The 24,773-nt window shown below is 38.3% G+C and overlaps 2 protein-coding genes across 3 annotated transcripts in view; one reads left to right on the plus strand and one right to left on the minus strand.

Moving 5' to 3' along the window:
- Nucleotides 1-6,519, plus strand: part of LOC306843336 (chromodomain-helicase-DNA-binding protein 2-like) — a 37,017-nt gene extending 30,498 nt beyond the window's left edge. For both annotated transcript variants that reach the window (XM_079374751.1, XM_079374752.1), the window contains 10 exons: nucleotides 795-945; nucleotides 1,051-1,173; nucleotides 1,424-1,540; nucleotides 1,669-1,806; nucleotides 2,160-2,276; nucleotides 2,380-2,558; nucleotides 2,649-2,748; nucleotides 2,827-3,022; nucleotides 4,249-4,492; nucleotides 4,594-6,519. In XM_079374751.1, coding sequence (XP_079230877.1) covers nucleotides 795-945; nucleotides 1,051-1,173; nucleotides 1,424-1,540; nucleotides 1,669-1,806; nucleotides 2,160-2,276; nucleotides 2,380-2,558; nucleotides 2,649-2,748; nucleotides 2,827-3,022; nucleotides 4,249-4,492; nucleotides 4,594-4,894 — 1,666 coding nt within the window. In that variant the 3' untranslated portion in view covers nucleotides 4,895-6,519. The remainder of the gene's footprint in view (nucleotides 1-794; nucleotides 946-1,050; nucleotides 1,174-1,423; nucleotides 1,541-1,668; nucleotides 1,807-2,159; nucleotides 2,277-2,379; nucleotides 2,559-2,648; nucleotides 2,749-2,826; nucleotides 3,023-4,248; nucleotides 4,493-4,593) is intronic.
- A 746-nt stretch (nucleotides 6,520-7,265) lies between these two features.
- LOC306843070 (repulsive guidance molecule A-like) lies at nucleotides 7,266-19,055 on the minus strand. Its single transcript, XM_079374318.1, has 4 exons — nucleotides 18,470-19,055; nucleotides 15,949-16,064; nucleotides 12,330-12,841; nucleotides 7,266-10,583 (listed from the first exon to the last, which is right to left on the minus strand). Exons 1-4 carry the CDS (start codon nucleotides 18,481-18,483, stop codon nucleotides 9,882-9,884), a joined length of 1,344 nt encoding a protein of 447 aa, XP_079230444.1. The 5' UTR covers nucleotides 18,484-19,055; the 3' UTR covers nucleotides 7,266-9,881.
- Nucleotides 19,056-24,773: the final 5,718 nt, after the last annotated feature.

Consider the following 24,773-nt stretch of genomic DNA (forward strand, 5'->3'; position numbering starts at 1 on the left):
ATTTCATTTTTGTCTTGCCATATCGTTTATTGTTCGCTACTGTGTTGCTATTTATTCTAGTCGTTTCCTGAATAAAAAAAATAAAAACTCTGATATATGATGTAATGAATAAAACTTTTTTTCTTTTGATTACCCGAAGTTTATTGGTGTTGTTCTCTTATTCTAATTATAAATGATATAACTAAACAAATTAATAATTGGGCCTAGGTGAAGCTGTGCGCTTGAATTTGTCACAGCATCATCCTATACAGCGTGGTGAATTATTATTGCTCATTATTGTCTATTAATAAGTAAATCATATTAATAAATAATAAGTAATTTAAATAACATGGGTTATCCTAATATATTGATTAATGACATTGTATTATAATATTACACCACCCAAATATTTACTACCTTCTCATTTTCGTTGTCAGTGCGGGCTTTTTTTTTTTTTTTAGCTTACTGACCATAATGGATTAGTGTAGGCTGCATTAAAAAGTCTTGAACATAAAACAACAGGCTAAAAATATAGTTGAGGACTAGACATAATCATTTCATGACTCTAGACACTTCTGTGTGAAGACAGTGGCATAATACAATGAAATAATATGTTCTTAGCCATATAAAAACAGTTGCCATGCGTGTGGGTAAAATTGACCCGCTGGCGCTTTTAGGTATACAGCGAACTCTGGCGGTTCTAGTGTTAAATCATTTAGATTTCAGTATTATAATTATTTATATATACACTGATCCATTTATAAATAAGGAATAAAATGAGAGCGAAAAGAGTGTCAAGTTTTCCATTTGGCTAGATTTCAGCTGACCTGTCGGGTGAAGACTCCACACTTTGACGTAGACTGGGATATTCATGATGACACACAGCTGTTACTGGGTATCTATGAACACGGATACGGCAACTGGGACCTGATCAAGACCGATCCTGACCTCAAACTTTCTGAGAAGGTACATTGAGGCAAATTATTTCTTGCTCACAGTTAAATAAGCAGCATTAGCAATGTGCAAGTTTGCCTTAACTGACCTCAAATGTTCTGTTGTCTTGACTTGTAGATTCTCATAGATGACCCTGATAAGAAACCTCAGGCAAAGCAGTTACAGATGCGAGCAGACTACTTGCTTAAGATGCTGAAGAAGGAGCAAGAAAGCCAAGATGTTGCTAAAACAGGAGATGAGGTAAGGATTATGGGTTTTTCAGGTTTGCAGGTTTTTAGACTTGCGACACCTAGTGGTTTGGAGAACAATATGATATTGTAAAAACAATAGAAGTTCTTAAAGTGGTGGCCATGCACAGTTTTGGGCCTGCAGCTTTAAGCAAGAAATGTGTTCGCAAAGGCATTTTAAAATATAGGTGGTCTTATCATGTACTAAAGATCCGTTTCGGCCAATATATTTAATGACATTTTCATTCTTTGTATCCTCCCAGACCAAACCCAGAAAGAGGAAACCTCGAGTGAAGAACAAGGCCCCTAACAATGATCTGGTCAATGAAATCACCTCTCCTCGTCTCTCCGACAACCTGTCAGAAGAGGGAGAGGTGAAGGTATGTTACTTTAATTGGATCGTATCACCTATATAAAGAAACAGATTTGTTAACGCAGTGATATAAAGGCACAAAATCCACAGCACAAACCAGTTAGGCTGCATATTTACAATTCTCTCATTTTCCAGGACGATGGAGCTGAAAAATCACCGACAAAGAAGAAACAGAAAAAGGATAACAAAGAGAACAAAGAAAAAACAGGAACTCCTAAAAAAGAGAAGGAGGGGGACAAAGACAAAAAGCGTTCTAAGTCCAAAAAAGAGAAGGTATTTTAATATGGCATCAGAGTCTGCAGTATTATGTTTCAGCATGATTACATTTCCTTTAGAAACTTGGACTTAAGTATTATGTTTCACTGTCATCCTGTGCACAATATGGTTGTTAGTTTCTTAGATCAACAGGTTGACTCAAACTCATGATTTAGAGATAAATTATACTGCCATTATAATTAAATTGTCTGTGTTATAAATATAAAAGTATTAATTTGTCTGTTTTTGGGGAATAGATTACTTATTTTTTTCCTTTTTTTTTTTTAAATCCAGGTTGGATCAGACTAAATCTGTACAATAATAAAGTTATATCATGTGTCGATGTGCTTCTCAACTTCTCACATTTTCAGGCCAAACCAGGAGGAAAAGGGAAGAAAGCTCAAGGCCCTGTGCACATCACTGCAGGGAATGACCCTGTACCAATTGGAGAGGAAGATGATGAGCTGGACCAGGAAACATTCAGCATTGTGAGTGTTAAAATTCTCATTTCTTCATTTCAATCTTTCCTTTACTAGACGTAATGTATAATTGTACACAGAAGTATGTTGATCATGTGTAATGTGTATGCAGTGTAAGGAGCGGATGAGGCCGGTGAAGAAGGCTCTGAAGCAGTTGGATAAGCCAGACGAGGGGCTGTCGTTGCAGGAGCAGTTGCAGCACACTCGTGCCTGCCTGCTAAAGATCGGAGACCGCATCACAGAGTGCCTTAAATCGTACAGTGACTCTGAGCACGTCAAGACCTGGCGCAGGTATCTCAACTACACTTTACACATCCAATTTCAAGAGTTCCCATTATATTTGGACAGTATATTCAACCCCGCTTTTGTTTCATTTGTCAGAAACCTCTGGATTTTTGTGTCTAAATTTACTGAGTTTGGTGCCCGGAAACTGCACAAGCTGTATAAGATGGCTCAAAAGAAACGCTCCCAGGAAGAAGAGGTAAGCTCATCTTAAATCCATTGTTCTCAATGACATTGTTCTCCTCATGTACCACTTACTCACTTGCTCCTCTTACAGAAAGAGCAAAAGAAGAAAGATGATCCTGCCAAGAAAAAAGCCTTCAGACCGGAACCGTCTGGATCTAGTTGGGACTCTATAGGTACCCAGCCTGCACCCAAACCCCATCCTTCGGTCAACCATCTGCCTGGACCTCCCCCTCACGGCCACCACAGAGAGTACAACCAGCCCAATAAAAGGCACTTTCCTAATGACGGTGAGAGATGAAACAATCCATCAAGTGTCACTGTTTCGGGGTCCAAACTCAGTCCAAGAGAGACAAAAAAAACCAGCTTATTGCACTCACATTGTGTAGTAGGGCCATATGATTCCCACAATGCAGAAAACGCGGATGCAATCATGGAATCCATTAATAAAAATGGAATTTACTGTATAACGCAGAATGTGGTGGAATTTGCCAAATTTTGGATGGATAAATTAAAAGTAGATCAGCAGAGTTAAATCAAAATGCGATATGGACTAGTGTCTGTAAATATTAAGCTGCAAAAAGACTATTTAAATATGAATCCTGCATGTTCTGCGTGTCACGCTTTCGTTTACTATACATACTGAAGCACATGTGATGCTCGCAATGTTTTCAGCCTCTGCCGGCTCAGTATATGAGTACATGAACACATGCCCTGAGACTCACTTCATGAGGATTTTACCGTTTTCTTTTGAGAAAAACTAGTTATATACATTCAGAAACTTAAAGGTCTTCACAGCAACCCGTCAAAATAAAAGTTCAGTTAACTTGAAGAAACTGACACGTTTTACTTATTCTAATAATAATTATTATAACATTATTTGTATTACAAATGTATTAATACTACTAATAATAATTATTAAAACATTATTTTTAAGGAATATTTCCCAGAATTTATTTAGCAGCAGAACAATGTAAATGCACAACACAGTATTTCTGAAAAAAAAAAAATATATATATATATTTTTTTATAAAATCAATTAATTAGAGATGCTTTTGTTTATTACAATTTAATGAAATCATAAAATGGAATCCAGAAATATAATGGAAAACTATATTTGGTATTTAAAAAAAACAACAACTGAATTTGAGGGGGAAAAAAAACATTTCAAAGGGCCTTAATTTAATTTTTGTTAAACTTATTAAATTGTGTAGGTTTCATGAATTAAATTAATCAGACTTGCTTTTTGATTAATATTTTAATTTAACCATTAAAACAGAATCTAGAAAAAAAAAAAAACAAGTTGAGAAAATGGAATTTGGGGAAAAAATTCCAAAACCCAGAAACTACATCATGACATAATCATATCACCGTTTGATTACCTACTATACTTGTGGTTTTGATGTCAGATTTGTTGTTTTTTGTACAACCATAAATGATGTCATTTATGATTTCAGTTGCATTTTTAATGTTGCATTTTAAAATCTTGTTTGGTACCTTTTGCAACTTTAAACAGATAGGGGAGACTGGCAAAGAGACCGTAAGTACAGCTACCCAGGTAACAGCAATCAGCCCTGGCAAGGGGATCGGCATCACCCGTATGACACTCCCAGATACAAGGACCATCATTACGGTGACCGTCGTCCTCATGGTGACTACCGCAGCTCAGGAGGTTACCGTAATAGTGGCTCCCCTCGCAAACGATCCTATGATTATGGTAACGATAGAGACCATCGTGGCCATCGAGACTATTATGACAGGTGAGCAAGAGTAGCTTTTTATTAAATCTGTTAACGTTTACGTTTCAAAACCGCATTGTTGTGTGTTGAGCTGTAGGACTAAAATGTAACTTTTTGTTCAGACATCCAGACCCGAAGAGAAGGCGTTCGGATGAATACCGCTCCCCGAACTATCACCCAGGTGGAGGGGGGCATCCACAGGACTTCAGAAGGATGCCAGACCACAGGGGACCTCCTGGAAACCATGGCCCCATGGGGCCCGATCACTACCGCCCCTTCCACCCCGACAAACCCTCACCCCTGATTGACCCCCGTTCCCCTCAGTCTCAGAAATCCCCCCTTGAGCCCATCTCACCTGCTATGGAAAGAACTGCAGAGCAGAAACCTGTGACGGACTTTAATTGGAACAACAGGAAGACGTGAGGTGAATACTTGGTTAGTGCAGAGACGGTCTGTACTGCCAAAGGACATGGCAGAAAGGCCAGCTAGGCAATAAATGGAGCCTCCACCAAACTCCTCTTTATCGCCACTGTGTCCTCCGCTCTCTTCTAGGATTCACAACCAGGTTAAGTCTGCCATTTTGGACTGAGGAGACGGAACAAAGCGTGGTTAGTCCTATGGACTATGATTGAACTTGATAAAGTGTTCAAGTATGCCTAAGTTAGAAAGTGCCTCATGTATTTGGTCTTTGTTGAGAGTCATTAGCAGAAAAGGACTATCCCCAAAGCAAACTTTTCTTTGATGTTCATGTCTTTTTGTTTCGTGTTATTTTGGTTTGTATAAAAAAGGATTATTTCATGAAAGTAGCCTTTGTGGGAGGAGAAAAAAGGAATCGTTTTAATTGCACCTTCAGATGTTGATTCATATTTTTGTTGAGCTATTTGAAACTATCGCTTTTGCTTTCTGAAATACCCAGACCCCTGTGATCTTACGTCATTTTGAGGAAAGAAAATCAAGTAATTACATGTACGTTTTTGTCTTTTGATATTGTTATTATGTAGGAGTCACATGTGATGAGCAACAACTGCAACAATTACTGGAATTGTTTTTCTGGAATTATCAAATCCGCTAAATGTGTCTTCGATACTGCAGACCCGCCACTTGTTTATATTGCCCTGTTGGAGGGCAGTAGCCTTATTTAAAAAAACAAAGAAGGAAAAAAAATGGCTAAAAAGTATTCAAGGTCCATGTAGACCTTGTCAGAACACTAGATAATCGTAACACGTAAGCTATCTTTGTTTTTATTTTCTTAGATCTGTAACATTTGGCACCACTTAAGTCCACTTTATGGTCAGTGCTTGTACTGTTGCGTCTTTTTATTGCACTAAAAGGACAGTACTTGCTCGATTTTGAGTATGTAGTAATGGTAGACATTACCCGAATCTGATTTTCATGTTTCGTTGACTTGTTTTCTCAGTATATGAGTGTGCTGAAACGCTGATACCGTTGACCTTTAAGTGGAAATGTGAGTACTGTATGAATGGACAGATGCGTGTTTCAGGAGTGGGCGGGTGTCACAAGCTATTTTTGGTGAACCAGATTTTGTGCCAAAACATTGTCAGACTGGCGTGCTGGTAAATACTGTTCATTCATTGTTTATTTGATGCGTTTTTCCATTTGTGCCTTATTCTTGTGTAGATTCCAACACCGGATTGGTATAAGGATGTTAAGCAGTCGGAAATGATGCAGTATTATGCTGTTGTGTACAGTTTCTAAACATTTGCCAGGATGGAATTTTAACTAGGTGCATGTAAAGCCAGCTCTGGTGAGTGGGGAACAATGTGGTGTGCTCGATTCCAAAAGATCACGGTGGCAGGACTAGAGAGCAGGTGAGCTGGTGAAATTTGGACACGTCTGCAATGGAATACTGGAGATGTGTTATCTTTCCCACCCAAGCTCCTGCTCACACTCCACGGACATGTGTTAAGCTTTGAAACAAGCCAATTTAAAGTAATTTATATTTGTGAAAAGCCACTGTTCAGATTAATTGTACTGTACATATGTTTATAGATCTATATGTATTAAACTTTCCTACATCATGGACAATCTGTTTTTGTTCTTAAGTGATAATTAAAACTAATTGCGGTTTTTATAACTAGTTTTATGCGACCTGTGTCAACTGCAGTATTTATGCAGTTTCAACAAGTTGACCAACTTTAATATATTTTTATTCATTTCCATTCGTTTAATGTGATATTTAGGAAAAACCCCCTAAATGATTAAATTTGGAAATTGATATTTAGGAAAAAAAAAAGTTTACATTTAATTGGTCCGGCTGTTCGCGCACCTGAATTCATCACGTGCACTGGGAGTCTGAATGGTGCGAATTGCTAAGGTGAGACGCTTTTCCTTATCTCCATGTTTTATGCTGTTTTCAACGGGCCTTAACATTTCTAACAGATTTAAGTGATTAAAAGGGAATATTGTCATTGCGCTGGTTACGCTCGTCAGATGTAACCTACATGAAACACGTTAAGAATCACAATGATGAACTAACGTTATAAAAACCTTTTTGTTTATAATTGTTTATTCTTTATAATAAGTGGGGGAAGCACCTTTGACTACAAAGAATATTTACGGTTTAAAGAGCAAAAGTTACAACAGGGCTCAAACACGATAATGTGCATTGTCCTCTTTAGATCAAATCATGGCCGTGGTCTACAATGGTTCAGGAAGTTGAGTTTACTTATTGTACCATTAGGTGGCAGTCTTAGCTCGACGTAGTTGCATTAAGTCTGAGGTGAAGTCACTTTCATTGTCAAACGCTGAATACAAAAACCCAAACATCAAAAATATATCAACATGACACTTTATTTGTTCTTCAATAAATAATTTACAGTATTTACAGGTGGTGTGTGGCGCCGCTTTAGTCCTACATACAAAAACAGACTAAGCTGTCTGGTATCTCCCATTCAATATTAATACATTTGAAAATGTTATTCACTTTTATTTTTTTAGCTTTACAAGTTTGATAACCTCTTTCACCATCAAGTTAAAACCAAGTAAGAGCTAGTTTAAAGAGAATAAAAACATAAAGTGCTTTTGTAATAAACAACACAAACACAGCAAGTCACGTTTCCTACTTGGTATTTAGTTAAAGGACAAGATGTCTTTTTATTACTCTTGTTCCAAATTAGATTGTAAGTCCTTTATCTTATGTTTTTTTTTTTTTTTGTGGTGCTTGTGTACACAATATCCCTTTACATTTAAAGGTAATTTTGACAACACCCTCTAATGTACCAAAGAATCAGCACAAAATATTATTTGCCAAATCACACAAACTTATATACATGTCACATTACACATATAAATCCAAATAGCACTGACAACACAAGCACACCTAAACAAAAGTCATTACAATCATTTTGTATGCTTTCAAAAGTCTCTTTAAAGCCATGAACTGCACCAACAACACAAGCTTTCTTAGCAGTAGTAAGGCTCGCAAAACTTTACAGTGTAAGAATAAATTACTGTGAAGTCTCTCAGAGGATTCCTTATGTATAATTAATTTCTAAACCATATTTTCATAGTTCAAAATATTTACTAAGAGAAAACAAACACTGATAAGATAGATGCTCTCAGAAGAAATGGGACATTATGAAGATGAAGTTATGTGGGCTTCATCTTCCATAAAGATCTTTCCAACAGTCTCTAGACATGGCCTATAAAACTATTAGGCTACCAATGGTGCAGTTTCACTCTTCAAAATAGTGGTGGTATGTATCGTCTGACTTTAGCTCGCCAATATTACTACTGCCATTTACAATACTGAGTACCATTAATCCTGAGCCTGCTAATGGCTGAAGAGCAAATGCCCCCCATTTCAAATGTCACAAGAAATGCATTGCAGATGTTCTCAATAGCTCCTGCACTGGTCCATCCACCACACTGTAGTTAGCAGCACCTTCCAATATTATATACAATCAGGACATCTGGTTTGAGCCCAAATACTTAAGTGAACCACAAAAGGGTCCCATGAGAAAGCGAGAGACAGAAAATTCAGCTGTTTGGGAAATTGTTGGCACCATGGCTTGTTCTTTGGCAAAAGGCCTCCACCATAAATTCACAGATCTACAGAGTCGTGAGTTAAACGGGGCCTACAGCACAGCCACGTCGACACCCTTTTGAAATGGAGAGCAAGGCATTGCTCTTTAAGAAGCAGTAAGGATGATTGATGGACCTGCCTTGTGGGTTCATCTCAAACTGCAAACATTGTATGGAGGAACTTGGCTCTCTCCTGGATATATACGTTGATGGTTGTGCTACCTACTGCAAACTGACATGATTATTTTTTACCACGAACGTGTTTATCTGAAGCAAGTGGGCTCAGAGACAACTGGGCTATATCATTGTATGATGTGGATTTTTTACTCAATGGTTTTTACTTTGTGAACAAAGAAAATAAACTTATTCTCTATGTGCCTAACAATTATTCAGGCTGATTTTGAACACCCAATTTGACAATGGAGGGAGTTCAATAAATATTTTCTAACACCTAAGCAGTTATGGGTGTAGTTTAAAGTCTGTTCGACACAATGGTTGACACCCTTTTTTATATGAAATGTAGGAAAGAGCTCTTGGCAGGTAGTAAAACTTCTTACTGACCCATGAACCACCACATCAGAGCTACATTAGGACCCTGGGTGCAATATACAGATATTATGAAACACTTCACACGTGCACACACACACACACACACACACACACACACACAAAATAACACATCTTTCTTTTGCACACACACATAGACAAACTATACAAAAGGCCTGATGTTATGGCCTGCTAATCTCCTCTCTATACAACATGACTTACTAGTCTGACATGGCCTTGGCCAGGGGGTTTTCTCTAGAAGCTAACATTTTTCAGAAGCTGGAGCTTCTTCAAAGAGAGAACTCCTGCCGGCCCTCCATCATTTGGAGACATTAATAAAAGCTCCTGTCATGTCCTCCAGCCTGACTCCGGGAGACATACTTCATCTCTCACTTGGCATCAAGTGAACTGAAGAACATCTCCAAGCTCTTCTTTCTGCAATGGATCATCCCCCTCTCACTCCTGTCAGTGGCACATCACCCTGGTGGGAACAAGGGTGGTTTAATCTGACTCAGGTCTCAGGACCTCTCATTGCTGCGTTCTCTGTCATGAAGCAGTTATGAGATCAGCAGGATGACCACAGAGATGGGTGGATCTCCAGGAACGCTTCTGCTCTGGCCTGATGAATGAACATACGTGATGATGATGAGAGATGAGTCCATGGTGTGACACAAGACACACAAGTGTGAAAGCCCTCAGCAGAAGCTCAGGCTCTAGCTGAGAAGCCCAGCCTCTGGTAGATGGAACACAACACGGTGAGAGCAGCACTTCACATGCATACAGCATCTTACATCCATCTAACAAGGATGTCCAATGGGGACTACAGACGAATGGAAAATGAGTCAGTCCACAACTGTATGACAACAAGGCTGATGAGGGTTAGGACACTAAAACCCCATTTTTCTGAGGCAGAGTTGAATATTGTATCCTTTTCAAAGAGGTGATACTTGTCTTTGTTGGAGTGGAGCATTTTAACATCCTCAAAGGCGTAGTAGGCCGCCAGGGTGAAGTTGATGTCCCCAGAAGATAGCAGGTCAAAAACACAGGACTGGAAATACAAATCCTCAACTGGTAGACGTTCTTTGCACTTGGCCATGGCTGACTGGTATGTGAAGCCATGAGTAGAAGTGCCTGGCCGTCCCCTGCCTAAGCCTTGGCTCTCCGACGCCTGCGCTCTGAAGGTCCTGAAGTCTATTCGCTGGTTTGCAGGGCAACCATGCAGGCAGAGGTAAAGATCCTGGTTGTCCTGGTCCTCCACCGAATTCACAACCTCCTCTGGCATCCGTACTGCAAAGGTGAGGTAGCGGCCAACCTGCCGAACTACAATAGTGGTGCCGATATAGCGTGCCTGGATCTCCATGTGTTGTCCAGGCACCTTCTCTACTATGCGTAGGGTGTTGGCGCCATGGCGGTCGCCTCCGTTCTTTGAACCATCAGCAAATGCAGCAGGAAGCTCGTCAGTCTCTGCATGGTACATCTTCTGGTCTACACATTCTTGAAAGTTCTTGAAGATGATTGTTAGCTGTGGTAAAATTGAGAGTGAGAACAGTATTAAGATCAATTATGGTTTTGGACATAAATACTTTAAAACAAAACAATTCTAGGGGGGAAAAAGATGGCTAGAAAACATTTAAAGTGCACAAAGTTTTGATGTTGAAAATGCTATATTTGTTCAATCAAAACCAGCCAAGAAACAGCAACCACAGACATAAAGTGTTTTATGCACCACTGCATATGGCAAAAGATGGTATCTAAGTACTCCATTCTGCATAATGTCTTTATAAAACCAGAGGACTGTGTAGTGCAGACCCTCCAAACCCAGAAGCTTTCGTAATGTCACATTTCAGCAGCAGCTCAAGATACAGGGGGCCAATGTAAACGCACTCTGGAGAAACACAGGTCCAGTCTATGTTACAGCAGGCCTCAGTATGCAGACACAAAGACAATCCATTCATGCTGCTCAGAGCCTGCCTGTGAACCCCAGATTCAGCTCCAGGGAGTGGACTCGCGCCAGCTAGAGAGCACAGCCTGCACAGGGGCTAATTAGAGAAGGCTGCTCCTACCTCTGACTCCTCCAGCAAGCTGCCATTAGGAGGCCAATGGACTGCTGACACATATGTGACCTCGGGATGTCCAGGCTGCTCTGATCTTGCAAATGATGCATATGAGTGTGTGTATGTGTGTCTATGTCTGAAGACTCGTTTAAGCCAAACTACCCCATAATCACTAATGGTGCAGTGATCTACCTCCTGTTAGCACCACCCTAGTTTTTCGCAGGACAGCGAGAGCTTGTTTGAAGCAAAGGGTCTATCAATAAACAAGGGACGTCTTGTTTGCACAGGTGCCATCTGCCTGCAGACCTATTTGCGCTTTTGTCCGAGCTGAATGACCTCTGAGCCACTGTCATTTATTAAAAAAACAGCCAGCTTAACAAAAATATCACAATCCCTTTCCCTCCTACAAGAAATAACTGTGGGTCCATCTACTTAATGGGGAATCATTAGAGGTTTTTGATGGCGGAAAATTGCTGTTTCCTAATGTGACTGAGTACAAAGTTCTTTGTTTTTTTGCCACAAGGAAAAACTCTGAAAAACATTCAACCCTAGTCACACAATTACAGCAGCCAAAAGGACATCAGGCACAGTGAAATTAACATTCGGCAATCGGACACATAAACACATATCCTGTGTTTTCACCTTAGGTTCCACAGCTGGCCAATTCTAACGCAGCTCCCCAGTTTGTCCAATGGGCCGTAAAGCAAAACAATGATAATTTATGAGGTATGAGGGCCAACTAATGCAGAGAAATTATCAGCAGTTTCCTGTATGGACTGGGCACTTAGTTAAAACAACAAGACTCCTAAATCACACAAACAATGGCAAGGACTGCCACAGATATAGTAGAATTAGTTCTAACTGTCGGAAAGAAAATGAAGGCACGTGAGCCTGCTAACATTCTAATGTATTACCTCTCTTTTGTTGCTGGCAATTCTTTAAAATAAAAACTTATCAGACTTTCGCCAATTGTCTTATCTCGTCTTCATCTCTCTTGGAACAGATCCAAATGCTAACTACAGTCTGCACTTACAAAGTCTGCTTTCTCTTCCCACTGGTAAAACCACACTTTCACCATTAACTAGTTCCATGCTGAAACCGTTCCTTAAAGTTGGGCAATGGTTGAAAATCAGCTGGTGAAATGAGAATGAGACTGATGCTGAAATTACTTTTAGCCTACTTGTTTTTTTATGTGAAGTACAAAATATCCTTACCTTGCTAGTAGCCGTAGCAGAAGATCCAGGCACAACAGGAGTGTTCGTAACCTGGACAGACAGGTACTTATTGTGAATCAATGGCCAGGCCCCCTCAACTTTACAGGTCTGAAAGTCATCGTTGAATGTGCGGAGATGTGGGTCCCCAAAAAAGCCACAGTGAGTGTAATTGGGAGGCGCAGCATTACGTGGTAGACTCCGCTCGTAATGGCACACCTCTGGCCTGTCGGAGGGAATGTTGATGTCCGGTGGTGGCTGGACCGGCGGTGGGGGTGTGCGGGCACGAGGCTGTGTAGTGGGCCCTTCTTTGGAGCAATTGTGTTGGCTCATAAGATCCTCTATACCATGTTGGGCTGAATGGTAGGCCAGGTCACCCCGGCATGTACGGGCAGTGCGACGGACACAGTTGTTATACGCTCGCAGCGCAGTGCAGAACTCCTCTTCTGGGCCAGAGCTGGAGGTGGAGGCCCAGAACTCGGAGTTACACTTGAGGATCTTACACTGCAGAGTTGCTGTGAAGTCAAAAGAGAGATAGCATAAATGCATTGTCATGGACAAACCAAGTTCACAGAAACCTTAAATGAAATAAGCATCAACCAGAGTAGCTGGCAAAACTTATTAAGCTTTTAAATTGAAAAGTAACAGTTCAAATAAAAACAAAGGCTTTAGAGAAAGTGTCGTACAATAACAACATCCTTTACATTTTTATTCAAGAATATCCCATTTTCATTTCTTACAGTTAGTTTTACACCCTCTTTGCACGTTTTATACACATTTAATTTAGGAATACTTTTTATTCTGATTATGTCAGTACTGAACTTCAAATGAAGTTCAGTTTATTGTATTATGTTTATGAATGCCAGTTGCTCAAGGCTCTCATAACAACACATGAATTCTCTCTACATCTGGACAAAGTGAGGCTTTAATTCCATCAGTAATAAAAAAACAACATTCCAACCAAGTTCCAAGTTTCTGTGTTTTGCCAACTTCCATCAAGTCTAAGTGCTCTAAATGTAGTATAAAGCAAGGCTATTGTCGTCTTGTTGCCTTTTTAAAAATAAATTAAACAAAAAAACATTAAAGTAGGCCAATCAACGTTTGTTGATTTTATGTCAAATTCAAAATGTTAATGGGATATTCTGATTATGTCTGTTACAAGGGAGAAAAGCACAACACTTAAGAGCTATTGTAATTCAGAACGTAAAGCAATAAGGATCTAAATAGGCATCATTACAAAGTAATGAACTCTCGACAGGCTTATCTAACTTCATTACCTCACCATGAATGACATCACTTTATATTAGTAAATGGGCTGTATGCGTTATCGAAAAATGCTTGACTGATTCCAAGATCCCAGTTGGATATCTAGCAATTTCACACTGTTTAAGGTGCAACACAAATTAATAGCAATTAAAGACAAATGGGAAGGAAGCCTTCAAACTGACAATCACACCAGCAAAAGTCTATTATCTAGAAGTGCTAATCATCTCATATCAAATTCACACTCATTCACACCTTGTGCTGTCTCTTTGCATTGCTAAACAGATTGTGGGGGTGCTTTTGAGTAAAGCACCATGGGTGTCAGTGACCGAGGGCAAATGCACATCTGCAAAAAAATCACTTAGGGCCTTAACAGAAGGGGGTAGCTGTTTGTCTGTGTGCGTATGTGGGAGGGTGTAGTCCTAGGACTCTGAATGAAGACAATGCAATTTGCCATTGAGAAGAAACCAGCAGTCATAAATTAGCCCTGTGTAAAGGGATTAGGTAGAATTTCATCAGCCATGCAGGGTAGGAGAGAAGGGGGGCTAAGGACTGCCTTAAAGAAACAGGATCTCTGGAGAGAAACTGGCTCCAGGACCAATGGGTGGAACACAGAGTAGGTCTCACCATTCCACAGGTCAAACTGGATATGAGATAGCCACCTGTCCAGAGCAAAAGGCTGTAATCAAAGGCAAAGGCAATTTCAAGCACATTCCCCTTTCTCGGATTACAAGAGCTGAATTGAAATCTGAAGGCTTTCCAATCATGTGGTTTTTCATCACTTTCGTTTGATAAAATGCAAGGTCATGCCAAAACTACACACAACTTTGTTTCCAAATGTTTCCACCTACCACCTACAAAGGACATTTATCATCCATCTGATAAGAGACAATAGGCTAATTTAAGATGTCAACGACTAGTGCTTGCATGATTGCCTTTTGTTTGGCTTTAAATAACTTGAAAGAAGATGGGACAAAGGGTGTGAAATCAAACTGCACACTACTTACAACTGACCCGAGCCTTGACAGAACAAAATAACACATGTAAATTCCATTAAAGTGAGAAACAGGAATTAGAAATTGCACTCTTTTCACACACATTAGACTTTTCTTTTTGCAATATATACTACATTGTAAAAAAAAAAGTAATGCCAGGACTTTAACAGTAATTTTCCACAGTAAAAAGGGTAATTTTTCATTTAATACCATATTAGTATAAACACTCTGCATAGAAAATATCAATAATGGTGACAATCAATTTTAAATTTTAAATAAAACAAAAAACAAACTGACACACTACAAAACTACTTGAGTTACAGAAACAGCCAAATTAATTCATACCACAGTGTATGCCAGGAACATAAGTGTTCATTTAATACTGTGGACATCAAAATATTAGGCTACAGTTAATCTATAAACACAAGACTATAGTGTAGTGCAGACAGGGATATGTCTGTGATCCTACAACACTACACTTTAACGTTTTTTACTACTGTTCACTGTAAAGTCAGGCATAGCCTACCGTATTTACAGTACTGTAAATTCAGACTATTTTTGTGTGAATTTAACCATACACATATCTATTTACAATAGCCTATCTATACAGACAACTTCTGACATTTTCAGATTTTAAGTAATATTTTTCGTTCCATTTAAGAACCTTGTTTTACTATTGAAGAGGGTCTTCACGCGTTTTAAAAGGCCTTACTGTGTTTGTGAAATGGATTTTGGAAATTTTGCCCCCACAAGCCCAGTGAAGGCATGTTATAGATGTGGAGGGTTCGCTTCCCCTCCCCCAAACACAACAGCACGTCTCCGCCAGAGCTGTGGGAAACACTGCGGTAGTGCAGCAGAACCGAACCGAACCTTCGGGTCGCCACGCTTTTATCGCACGTTTTTACCAGTGGCTCTAAAACAACAAATCATCACTCTAGCTATGTAAACATACTTGTTTTTTCGCATCTTTTTAATGCGAAAAAGTTTAGAGGGAAATGTAACACCTTTAACTTAAATGTATTATGTGTAGCGTAAACTTGAACGCTATAAACAACAACATTATTCAAGCGTGCATAATGAAGGAATGCACACTGGCAAGTTTTAGAAGATAAATAGCCTAACTTTTACCAGACATAACTGGGTCATGACTAAACAAAATACACCCAACTGCGTTTAATTTGCTGCTAAGTAACAAGCATGCGTTTGTCTGGGCTATTTCAATTTATTAACTGCTTTGAGTGTTTGCTGTTTTGTAGCGATTAGGTTAGGCTACATCATTACTTCGACAATAAATTCAAAATAAACATCCTTATTTCCAGACCTAAAACTCTAATTAGATTCGTCATGATAAATGTTTTTCTTACCTGCTGGAAACAGACAGAGAAACACAACAACGAACTGGCAAACTTGTAGCGCCGATGGTGCTGCTCCTTTCCCCATAACCATCCATCCAGCACGGGACAGCGCTCCTCTCCTCTCCCTATTTGCACCAGCAATGTGAGGAAAGGCGAATTAGAGCAATTCAGCGACTTTCCGTTTGATCATAAATTGCTGAAGAACCGCAACACAACGAAATCATGCCGCCCGCCCTTCCTTCGAACAAATATCGCTGCTTTTGTCAGGTATTCTCCGTGTTCACACATTCCCAACCCTCACGAGAAACGTGCTATAGATCTTCCAGTTCGCTGGTGTCAAGAGGGTGCAGCCTACACTGCGAAGTGCACCAGTAAGAAGTCACTGTTTCGCCACCAACCCCTCACTAGTTTCAAATTACGCATGAGCTTTGAAAAGTACTTCACCCGTTTGCAATGTAGGCTGCGAACTCATGAAAATGAGCGCATTACTTGTTACTGTTTAATAAATAGCTAAAGTGTAATACTTTCCAGTATATGCATTTTCAATTCGGAGAGAATCAAAAGGAGACTGAAAATGTATTTAAATCAAGTTCTAAAAATACCATGGTAATTTTTACCATGACCATTTAATCCCATTTGTGCACAAAAAGAGTTGATGTATTGCACACCAAGTTGATCACTACAAATGAAAGTACAGACTGTCTTGTTTTCATTTTTGCATGGCTGTAAATATGTGTAAATAGTCACATGTCCAGATTTAGTATACATAATAATTAAGCATCCATTATTAATGTATCCAAGAAAGATTGCTCTGTCTGTTTTATATAAATCATAATCACAATAAATGTTAGTGATCACAGTACGGTTGAAAAAACATCCCCATTTTGAAGAAATAGTTGACTGAGTCATTTTATATAGGCTAATTGAAAATTTGCAAATACATATAAATTATATTTCATTGAATTATATACTACATTAACAATAAAATGTTAATATATTGTTGTTACTAGTTGTAATCTGAAATAAAACATACTTTCAATAACCTTTTTTATACATGATGAAAATGTAACTACATTAACAAGTAGTTAATGCTTACATAGCTGGTAAATGGGTTATACAGGTCCAATCCTGGTTCTGAAGGGCCAAAGTACTGCAGAGTTTAGCTCTAACTTGTCCCAGTATACATGCCTAGAAGATTCTAGCAATTCTGTAGGTTCAGTTTAATTGGGGATGGAGCTAAACTCTGCAGAACAGTAGCCTCCCCATCAGAAGCAGACTGGATGGACACCCCTGTACATACTCATTTAAATGCCAAAGAGAGAATCAGTTTCTGATTAAAACTGAATTTGGAATTTATGCTATATTTATACAGTAGACTGATTTTAGGAAGAAATCAGACAGGACGGATGCTTCAGTCCAAACCTTCAAATAAGAAACGGGAGAGAATCCCATACCACCCCCACATAAATTGGAACGGTAGCCGATCACCTGTTGCATAGTGTTTTGTCTCTGTCAACATAAATGCATCCACCTAAGCATCAGCATACATAATCAATGCCTAGGGTTTTTAAAACATCTAGCCAACATGTGATGTGACACCAGTTGAGAGATCTAACAAGCTTATGTCAATGCATTTGCTTCATTAAATCCCCCTGACAGATTACCTTACCAAGACGCACTGCTATAAAATGTGAAATATTTATATAATCATACTAGGACTACTTTTTTATTTGTGTGAACATATGAGATGAAGAATGAATAATACTCACTCGTCTATAAAGTAAAGAAGCTATTAATTAAAGTCTCGTTGAGATTTTGACAGGTCAAGGTAATCGAAATGTCCTAAAGAAGAGGAGGGAATGTGGATGGGTTTTAGGGCAGGCTATATGGTTTTGTTTTTAGTTATCAGCTGTTGCAGTCCAACAGATGGCGCTTGCACAGTGGTGGAGAATGAATGATATCTCCAGAGATGGGTCCTCCTGTATAAATTTTTGTAAGAACCACTATATTATTTACAGTTCAACTGTGATGTCTTTATTTTCTTTTGAGATTAGTGAAAATTAAATAAAGGTACATAAAGCCAAAAGATAACATTATGATACCTTATCTTTAATGAGAAGATAAAGATGGTGTTGTGAACCCAACACAGATGTTCTCTAACCATTTGTGAGTTTAATTGATCATTAACAGCATGTCTATGATTTTAAGCAGGACAGAGGCTAAAATATATCAAAATTTAGAGACAGGAGCTACGCATAACATCTAAAAATCCCTTTCTTCTATCCTAATTACAATGCAAAATGTAAATTATTTGTAATATTAAACACAATCCTTATATTTAGATCAGCATTGAAGACAAAGAACTGGACTACAATGTGATGCAGACTTTTAAGTAAAAAACTATAGAGACAATGCAATATAATGTTCTCTGTACCATTTAAGAGAAGGTATTCACTGTTTAAGTAGCTAACCACTGCATACTGTTTTAAAAGAATCAAAGTTATTTGTCAAGAAATCAACCAAAACCCACCTTTTTGAATGCATGGAGCTCTTCAACACTTTTGGGTTGAGTTTCTTTGCAGAACCGGGATGAAGCTTGCGGGTTGAATCCGGACTGAAGGCGAGCTTTGTATCAGTAATCCGAAATTCTTATTTAAGTCTATACATCGTTGTAAAACTAAAGGTTAAGCACTCCTGTCGTCCCTGCATAATGTCCCTTGTTTATTAGCTAGGCTATTTATTATTTTAAAAGGCGAGATAGGTTTTTATCTAAATACTGCTAATCTACTCGCGGTGTCCGATGTTATTTTCATCGGTGTCGTGATCTGGAAATGAAGGTACGATCCGTCAACCAGTTTATCGAGACACAAACGATGAAAAAGAAAACCTCGGAAATGTTTTCGAATCAATAGTGTTCTTCATTTTGCCGTGGTATTCCCAAGATTCCTCTGTGGCTCTCAGGACTTGAGTAGGAAGAGCCCTCGGGGCAGCAGTGTTGATAGCGCTGGCTCGTTTCCTCGCCTCAGTGTTGTGAAATGACGAGTTTGAAAGTGTGAGGCACAGTGATCTGCGCTGCAGTCTCGAACTCCCCACACTGTCATAGTCAATATAGGCTTATGTCTGCTAAACCAAGCTTTAAGATTAACGTTAAGATTATAATGTAACACATTTTGTGTAAACATTTTCTGTCTGTAATTCAGTGTTGTGTGTGCCAAACATCTAGATATAATTGTCATACCTAGCCTACAACGTGAAGCAGTTAACCAATCCACTACTTATCCATAAACTGTGTAAATTAGCCTAATGGTGTGCTGTTGTTACAATCCATCCAACTACAGGATGGTTTTTAACACTAATAAAAACACAGACATTTTCATTTTTGTGAATAATTTAATGTGGTCATCAAATTACATGTGCAAAATTAGTGTGATATTGCTTTTATACAACAGTATAGCCTATTTACACAAATGCTGTTCACACAGTACATTATGGTATTACATTATACAAATAAATTATATCCAAATTCAGTATGTTTCCGACATAAGAAAGAAAAATGATAAGTAGGTTCTTATTTGATCAACTACAGCAAACAACAATAGTCTGAAAATTGCAGAAGAATCAGGCTTTGAGTAGTAGCCTACCAAGCAATACACAGATTGAAATCTGGTCTGGAACAGAGTATTCCTCTCACAGCATTCAGTACTCACTCGACTCAAGGCGTTTTCACTTATAACTTTCCACACAGAGGAGTGAAAGAGATAACATTGACACTTGGGATGTGTCCAAAATCGCATACTCTCTGAATAGGTATTTCTTCTGAATAAGTACTTACTTAGAGAGCATGAGTAGCATAAATGCAATCTGGACATACTGTATTCATCATGTTGTCGTGTGACCTATCAGTGTCAGATGCGTCACCTCACTGCCATTCACAAATCATCTCATATGGCCTCATGGGATAGTAAAATATCACATGCACACTTCAGAACTTTTTTGCCTATATGAATACTATGAATTTGGGCATACTACTGTTCACATATTGTTATGTATGTGTGTATTTATTTATTTGTTTGTTTGCCTACTATATAGGAAGTATGCCATTTCAGATGCAGCAAAAACTAGTTCTAATCAGAGCTGTGCACATGCTCAGCAGATGTTGGCTCACAGGGACACAGGTTTGAGTCTATCCTGGCCCCCACATCCTCTAACCCATACATTTTTCCTACATGTCACATTAAACAAGATAACCTGCTGAATCAGATGAAACACAACTTTAACATCCATTAACATGATCACAAATAAAAAATTCAGGCTACAGTGTATTTATATAAGAAAATCCTTAAAAGTAGGTGTACATGGCAACAAACATGTCATACAAACAAACTGTATCAGACTTGGTTTATTGTTGGGTGTAATTGCATGCAACCTCTTACTAAAAGTAGTCAAGGTACAAATAATGTAATTAGACAGTCTAAATGTAAATGGCACAGATCCAGAAAGTAACTCAAGTGTTAGAAACAAGATTGGCTGCTCTGAGTCTTGTCCTGGTAACTGCAGTGCTTGGGAGTGACTAGACTCTGACAGTGTCAGGGGCTAAGCCCATTATCCATTTTAGGCTCAAGAAATAAAATACTATGACCTGTCTACATTATCCCAATCCCATATGCATGTAACATTTTCAAGTCCTGTTAAATTTAGAAATTAGGGAATATTAATATTTCAGCCATGACAACTCTTGGGATAGTTTCTAAAATATTTTATTAATGTAAATGGAGTGTACATAGGTTTGGTCTGAGTGGAGTAGATCTGCTACGCTGCTGCTGCTGGAGCTATAGTTTCTGCTGCTGCAGAGCAAGTATGACTTGCCTCTGCTAAATGCTCATATCATAAACTTAACGGAACATGCAAGAGGGAGACCCCTTTAGCAGATCTAGACAGGTGGTGCTGGGGAGGCGAAGGGCTATATTAAGAATTTTCATAGCGTAGTTAGTGTATTCATTTAAGAATGTGAATAGAGATTTGTAATGACTACTCATTAGGCTAATACAAAAAAGTACTTTTTTTACTTTATCACTTCATTTGACAGTTTGGCATTGCAAATTGCCTTAGTGGTGGGGATTTGTCAAGTTTCTCATTCATTCAGGGAAAAATGAGCTCTTGCTTGGAAATGTGGAGCTATTGGCTTTTTTGGAACATTTTCATTGACTAAACAAAAATGGACAAATTATCTGGCATTATTTTTAAAAGTTGAACTTCTTTTAACTTCTAAAACGGCAACTGTCATGCACAAGACACGAGCGCAATGGTCAAAGACATCCTTTGAGCATATTTATTTAGAAAAACAATAGAAACCTGAAGTGGAATGCAAAAATGCATTTTGTGTGAACAGCCCCTGCAGCAACAAGCTCAGTACAAACTATTATAATGAATGGTCTTTGTAAAAATACAAAATTGTCTTTGAAGCGTTGCTCGCTTGGGGTGTACATTGGGGTGTTACAGTGCTGTTATTGCATATCAAATCACTCAAATTGCCATCTGAATTAAAATTGAGTGCGCACATAAGAAGGAAAGAAAGATCTAGTACTACTGAAAATTGACATGAGAATTATTTGAGCACAAGCATTTGAGACTTTATTGTAAACATCCTAATGTTTGACAACCTAAAATGTTCTTTGACTTAATATAATTAAATAGTAACATATTTTATTAAACAGTAACATATTGTATCTTTGACATTGGCCACTATGACTATGGCAGATGCTTGAGGGCTATCGCTTTTACATTAATCTGCTAGTTTCCAAGGCAGAGGTTTCCACCCTGGTGTGAAGAGAATGGCTTTCCAACAGCCGGATGCTGGACATCACCTCAAACACAGCTGGCGGAGGACAAAAAAATAGGGGGGGGGGGGGGGGGGGGGTACAAGGGCAATTGATACATGTTTGGCTGACATCTGAGCGATAAGCTTTGCAGCTGTAAGAATGCATCTTTTAAATTTAGCACTGCAATAAAAAAAAATCCAACTAGAGCATTAGCAAAAACGAATGATAGAAGGTGAAAAGCTCTGTTGGATATTTTGTGAAGGAAGACCCAGGCAAATGAGAGTGTTTAAAAGAACGAAATAACAGCATAAAATAATTAAAAAATGGTGAGAAAAACAAGTGAAAATAGCAATGTATAAAGAATGCAATATGAGTCAGAAAGCGGAAACCACATAGCATAGAAGATGGAGAAGAAAACACATCAAGGGCCAGACAGCTACAGGATGTCACACATGCACTAAATGAAAGAAGAAACCCACACTAATTTATTATATTTTGACCTAACACAATGACTTTAATTTCAGTGGTTACTCATTCAGACACGAAAACAGATAAAATCAGCTGTAGTTATTACAACCAAAAACGAAGAAAAATCAATAACACCCCTCCTTTTTTGCTCTCCTTGATTTCCTTTCATTTGCTTTATGACTGAATACTGCCAGTGCCAATCTCATTATGTTTCATGTAATCCATTATAGACACTCTGTCAGTTTTAGGCACGTCTTAAAGTCTTGTCCACTATAACAGAATGTGAGGTGAGGATAAGTCTTGCCAGAGAGTGAGGCATTCCAGCCAGTAATTATGGAAAGAGACCATGGGATCCCGATCTGGGCGAAAACCATTAATTTTCCAATTTGTCTCATGAAAAGGCAGAGGATTGGACACAGTGAATCTAGCCGATGTTTGTGTAAGAAGAGCCTGCAGTAGGAACACTATGATCTGAAGCATGGTCACACATTTGAGATGAATGCTTACAACAATGCCGAAAGCATGATCAAAGGAAGGTTTATCTCATTTCTATTGTGTTAGGTATAATTAGGTAGATAAGTTGAAAGAATGGCTAGACTGTCATTTTCCCCTTTGTTAGAGAGGGACTTTATCAGCATATACGTGGGCTAGTGAATATCCGCACTAAGCTTTCTAAATAGCAGCTTAAACAGTGCTGTCGCCATGTTATCGTCTTCACTGCTCAACATAACAATATTGAAGTATGTGTGTAGTTTAAAATGCTTTTGAATGTACCTTGCTCTAATGTGCACTTGAAAATAAGCCAAAAAGATGCTTTCAATCCTATTCTGTTCTTTTTATATAGAGATATATGCAGATGTGGGACCAGTTCCATATTTAAATATGCACACAACAAAGCAATTTAAGGTTAATTAAGTCCGACCTCAGTCTGCATGTAATGAATACAAATGCTATATGAGGGAAAGGACATGTTAAAGTTATTTAGTTATTAAAAATGTCTAATTTTTCAAAATGAAAACTCAGTTGTCTAATAGGAGTCTCATACTATTTGTAAGCAGGACTATTCTTGATAAGAAACACACTAGGTGGTTTCATAAACATCTGTGGACTCTTATTGCTTCTCATAAATTCTGACTATGATAGAACTGATAGATTCAGGTTTGTTTACATTCTCAGTCATCCCTGTTTTACCTGCAGGGACATTCCTAGTTATTTGATGTACGGGACTTTTAAGCAAATAGATTTGTCACATTCATCAACCCTGCCATCATATGACTCACAATAGCAGAGAACAATCATCACAACATGATCTTAATCAAACATACTGCTTTAAACCACTATCGTAGGCTGTTCTGTGTTCATTTTATTTGTATTTATCTTTTTTAAGGAATTTGTCTAAGTTGAAAATATATTTTGTGAGGCTGTAAATAGGAGATATTATTTATTTGTCATGCATAATTACATAAAATACATGACAGAAGTATATATATATACTGTCATATAACCGAAGTCTGATTCTTTAAAATTACTCTCACCAAATTCAAATAGATTGGCTTGACTGACCCTGTCATCAGTTATTTCCTGTTGATAAGGTAATTCAGCGATTCAGCAATAACTAATGATACATGAAGCCAAAGCATGTCGTAGACAAACTCCAAACAAATATGTCATAACTGCCTGGTAGGAACATCCCCATCTGTGATTGCTGTGCCGACTGAAATAACTACCTTCATTTATCTCTTTCTCCCACAGCGCATATCAGGATAATCCCTCTTCTTTAGACTTCATGCATAATGCATCAACCTAATCCTCAAGAATAGGTGGCAGGTGAGTATAATTAGTCAGGTAAGACTGTATCTAAACATGCAGAGCTCCTATTATCTTATTATCTCACATGATCATTATAAATTATACTTTTTACATATTCAAATTAAGTTAATAGCTATTAATTATGTACTTTCCGTATAAATCATTGCCTGTTTTGGATAGATAAAGTTAAATGTGAGTGGAAACATGATCAGTTGAGAGAAAGAGAAAACAATCTTCATGCTTTGAACAGGTCCCATCTCAGCTTCCTTAATCCAGTGATTATAGGTGAAATGAGGGTATATTTAAAATATCTAGACGTTTTCAATTTTGGTTCTTATTGGAAAAATGTGCATGTAATGACATTTCTTCAAAATTATATTGTGCTGTTTCTTGCACGATTCACAACACTTTCAAAGTGAAATATCCAGTGAAATGCCCAGCGAGCTCAGTTTTATTTGAAACAGATGAATGTGAATCTGGCTTTTATTGTTGTATGGTTTTATAGTTTTATTGTGACGGTTGTTGTACACATCAAATCATTACTGGAAATGACATTTTGGTAAGTGGCGCTGAAATGGTTAATGCTAATTAAGTTTGAAAATAATGTGCCACCTACACTAACCCTTACCCTAAACCTATTGATAGTGTTAACATAAGTAAACCTGAGATAAAAATGCATTTGCTGAAACAACCATGCCATTTTAGCTTGCATCTTTAAAGCACTTTTTTGTGCAGTCT

The sequence above is a fragment of the Barbus barbus genome (assembly GCF_936440315.1).
Source record: "Barbus barbus genome assembly, chromosome: 23".
NCBI lineage: Eukaryota > Metazoa > Chordata > Actinopteri > Cypriniformes > Cyprinidae > Barbus > Barbus barbus.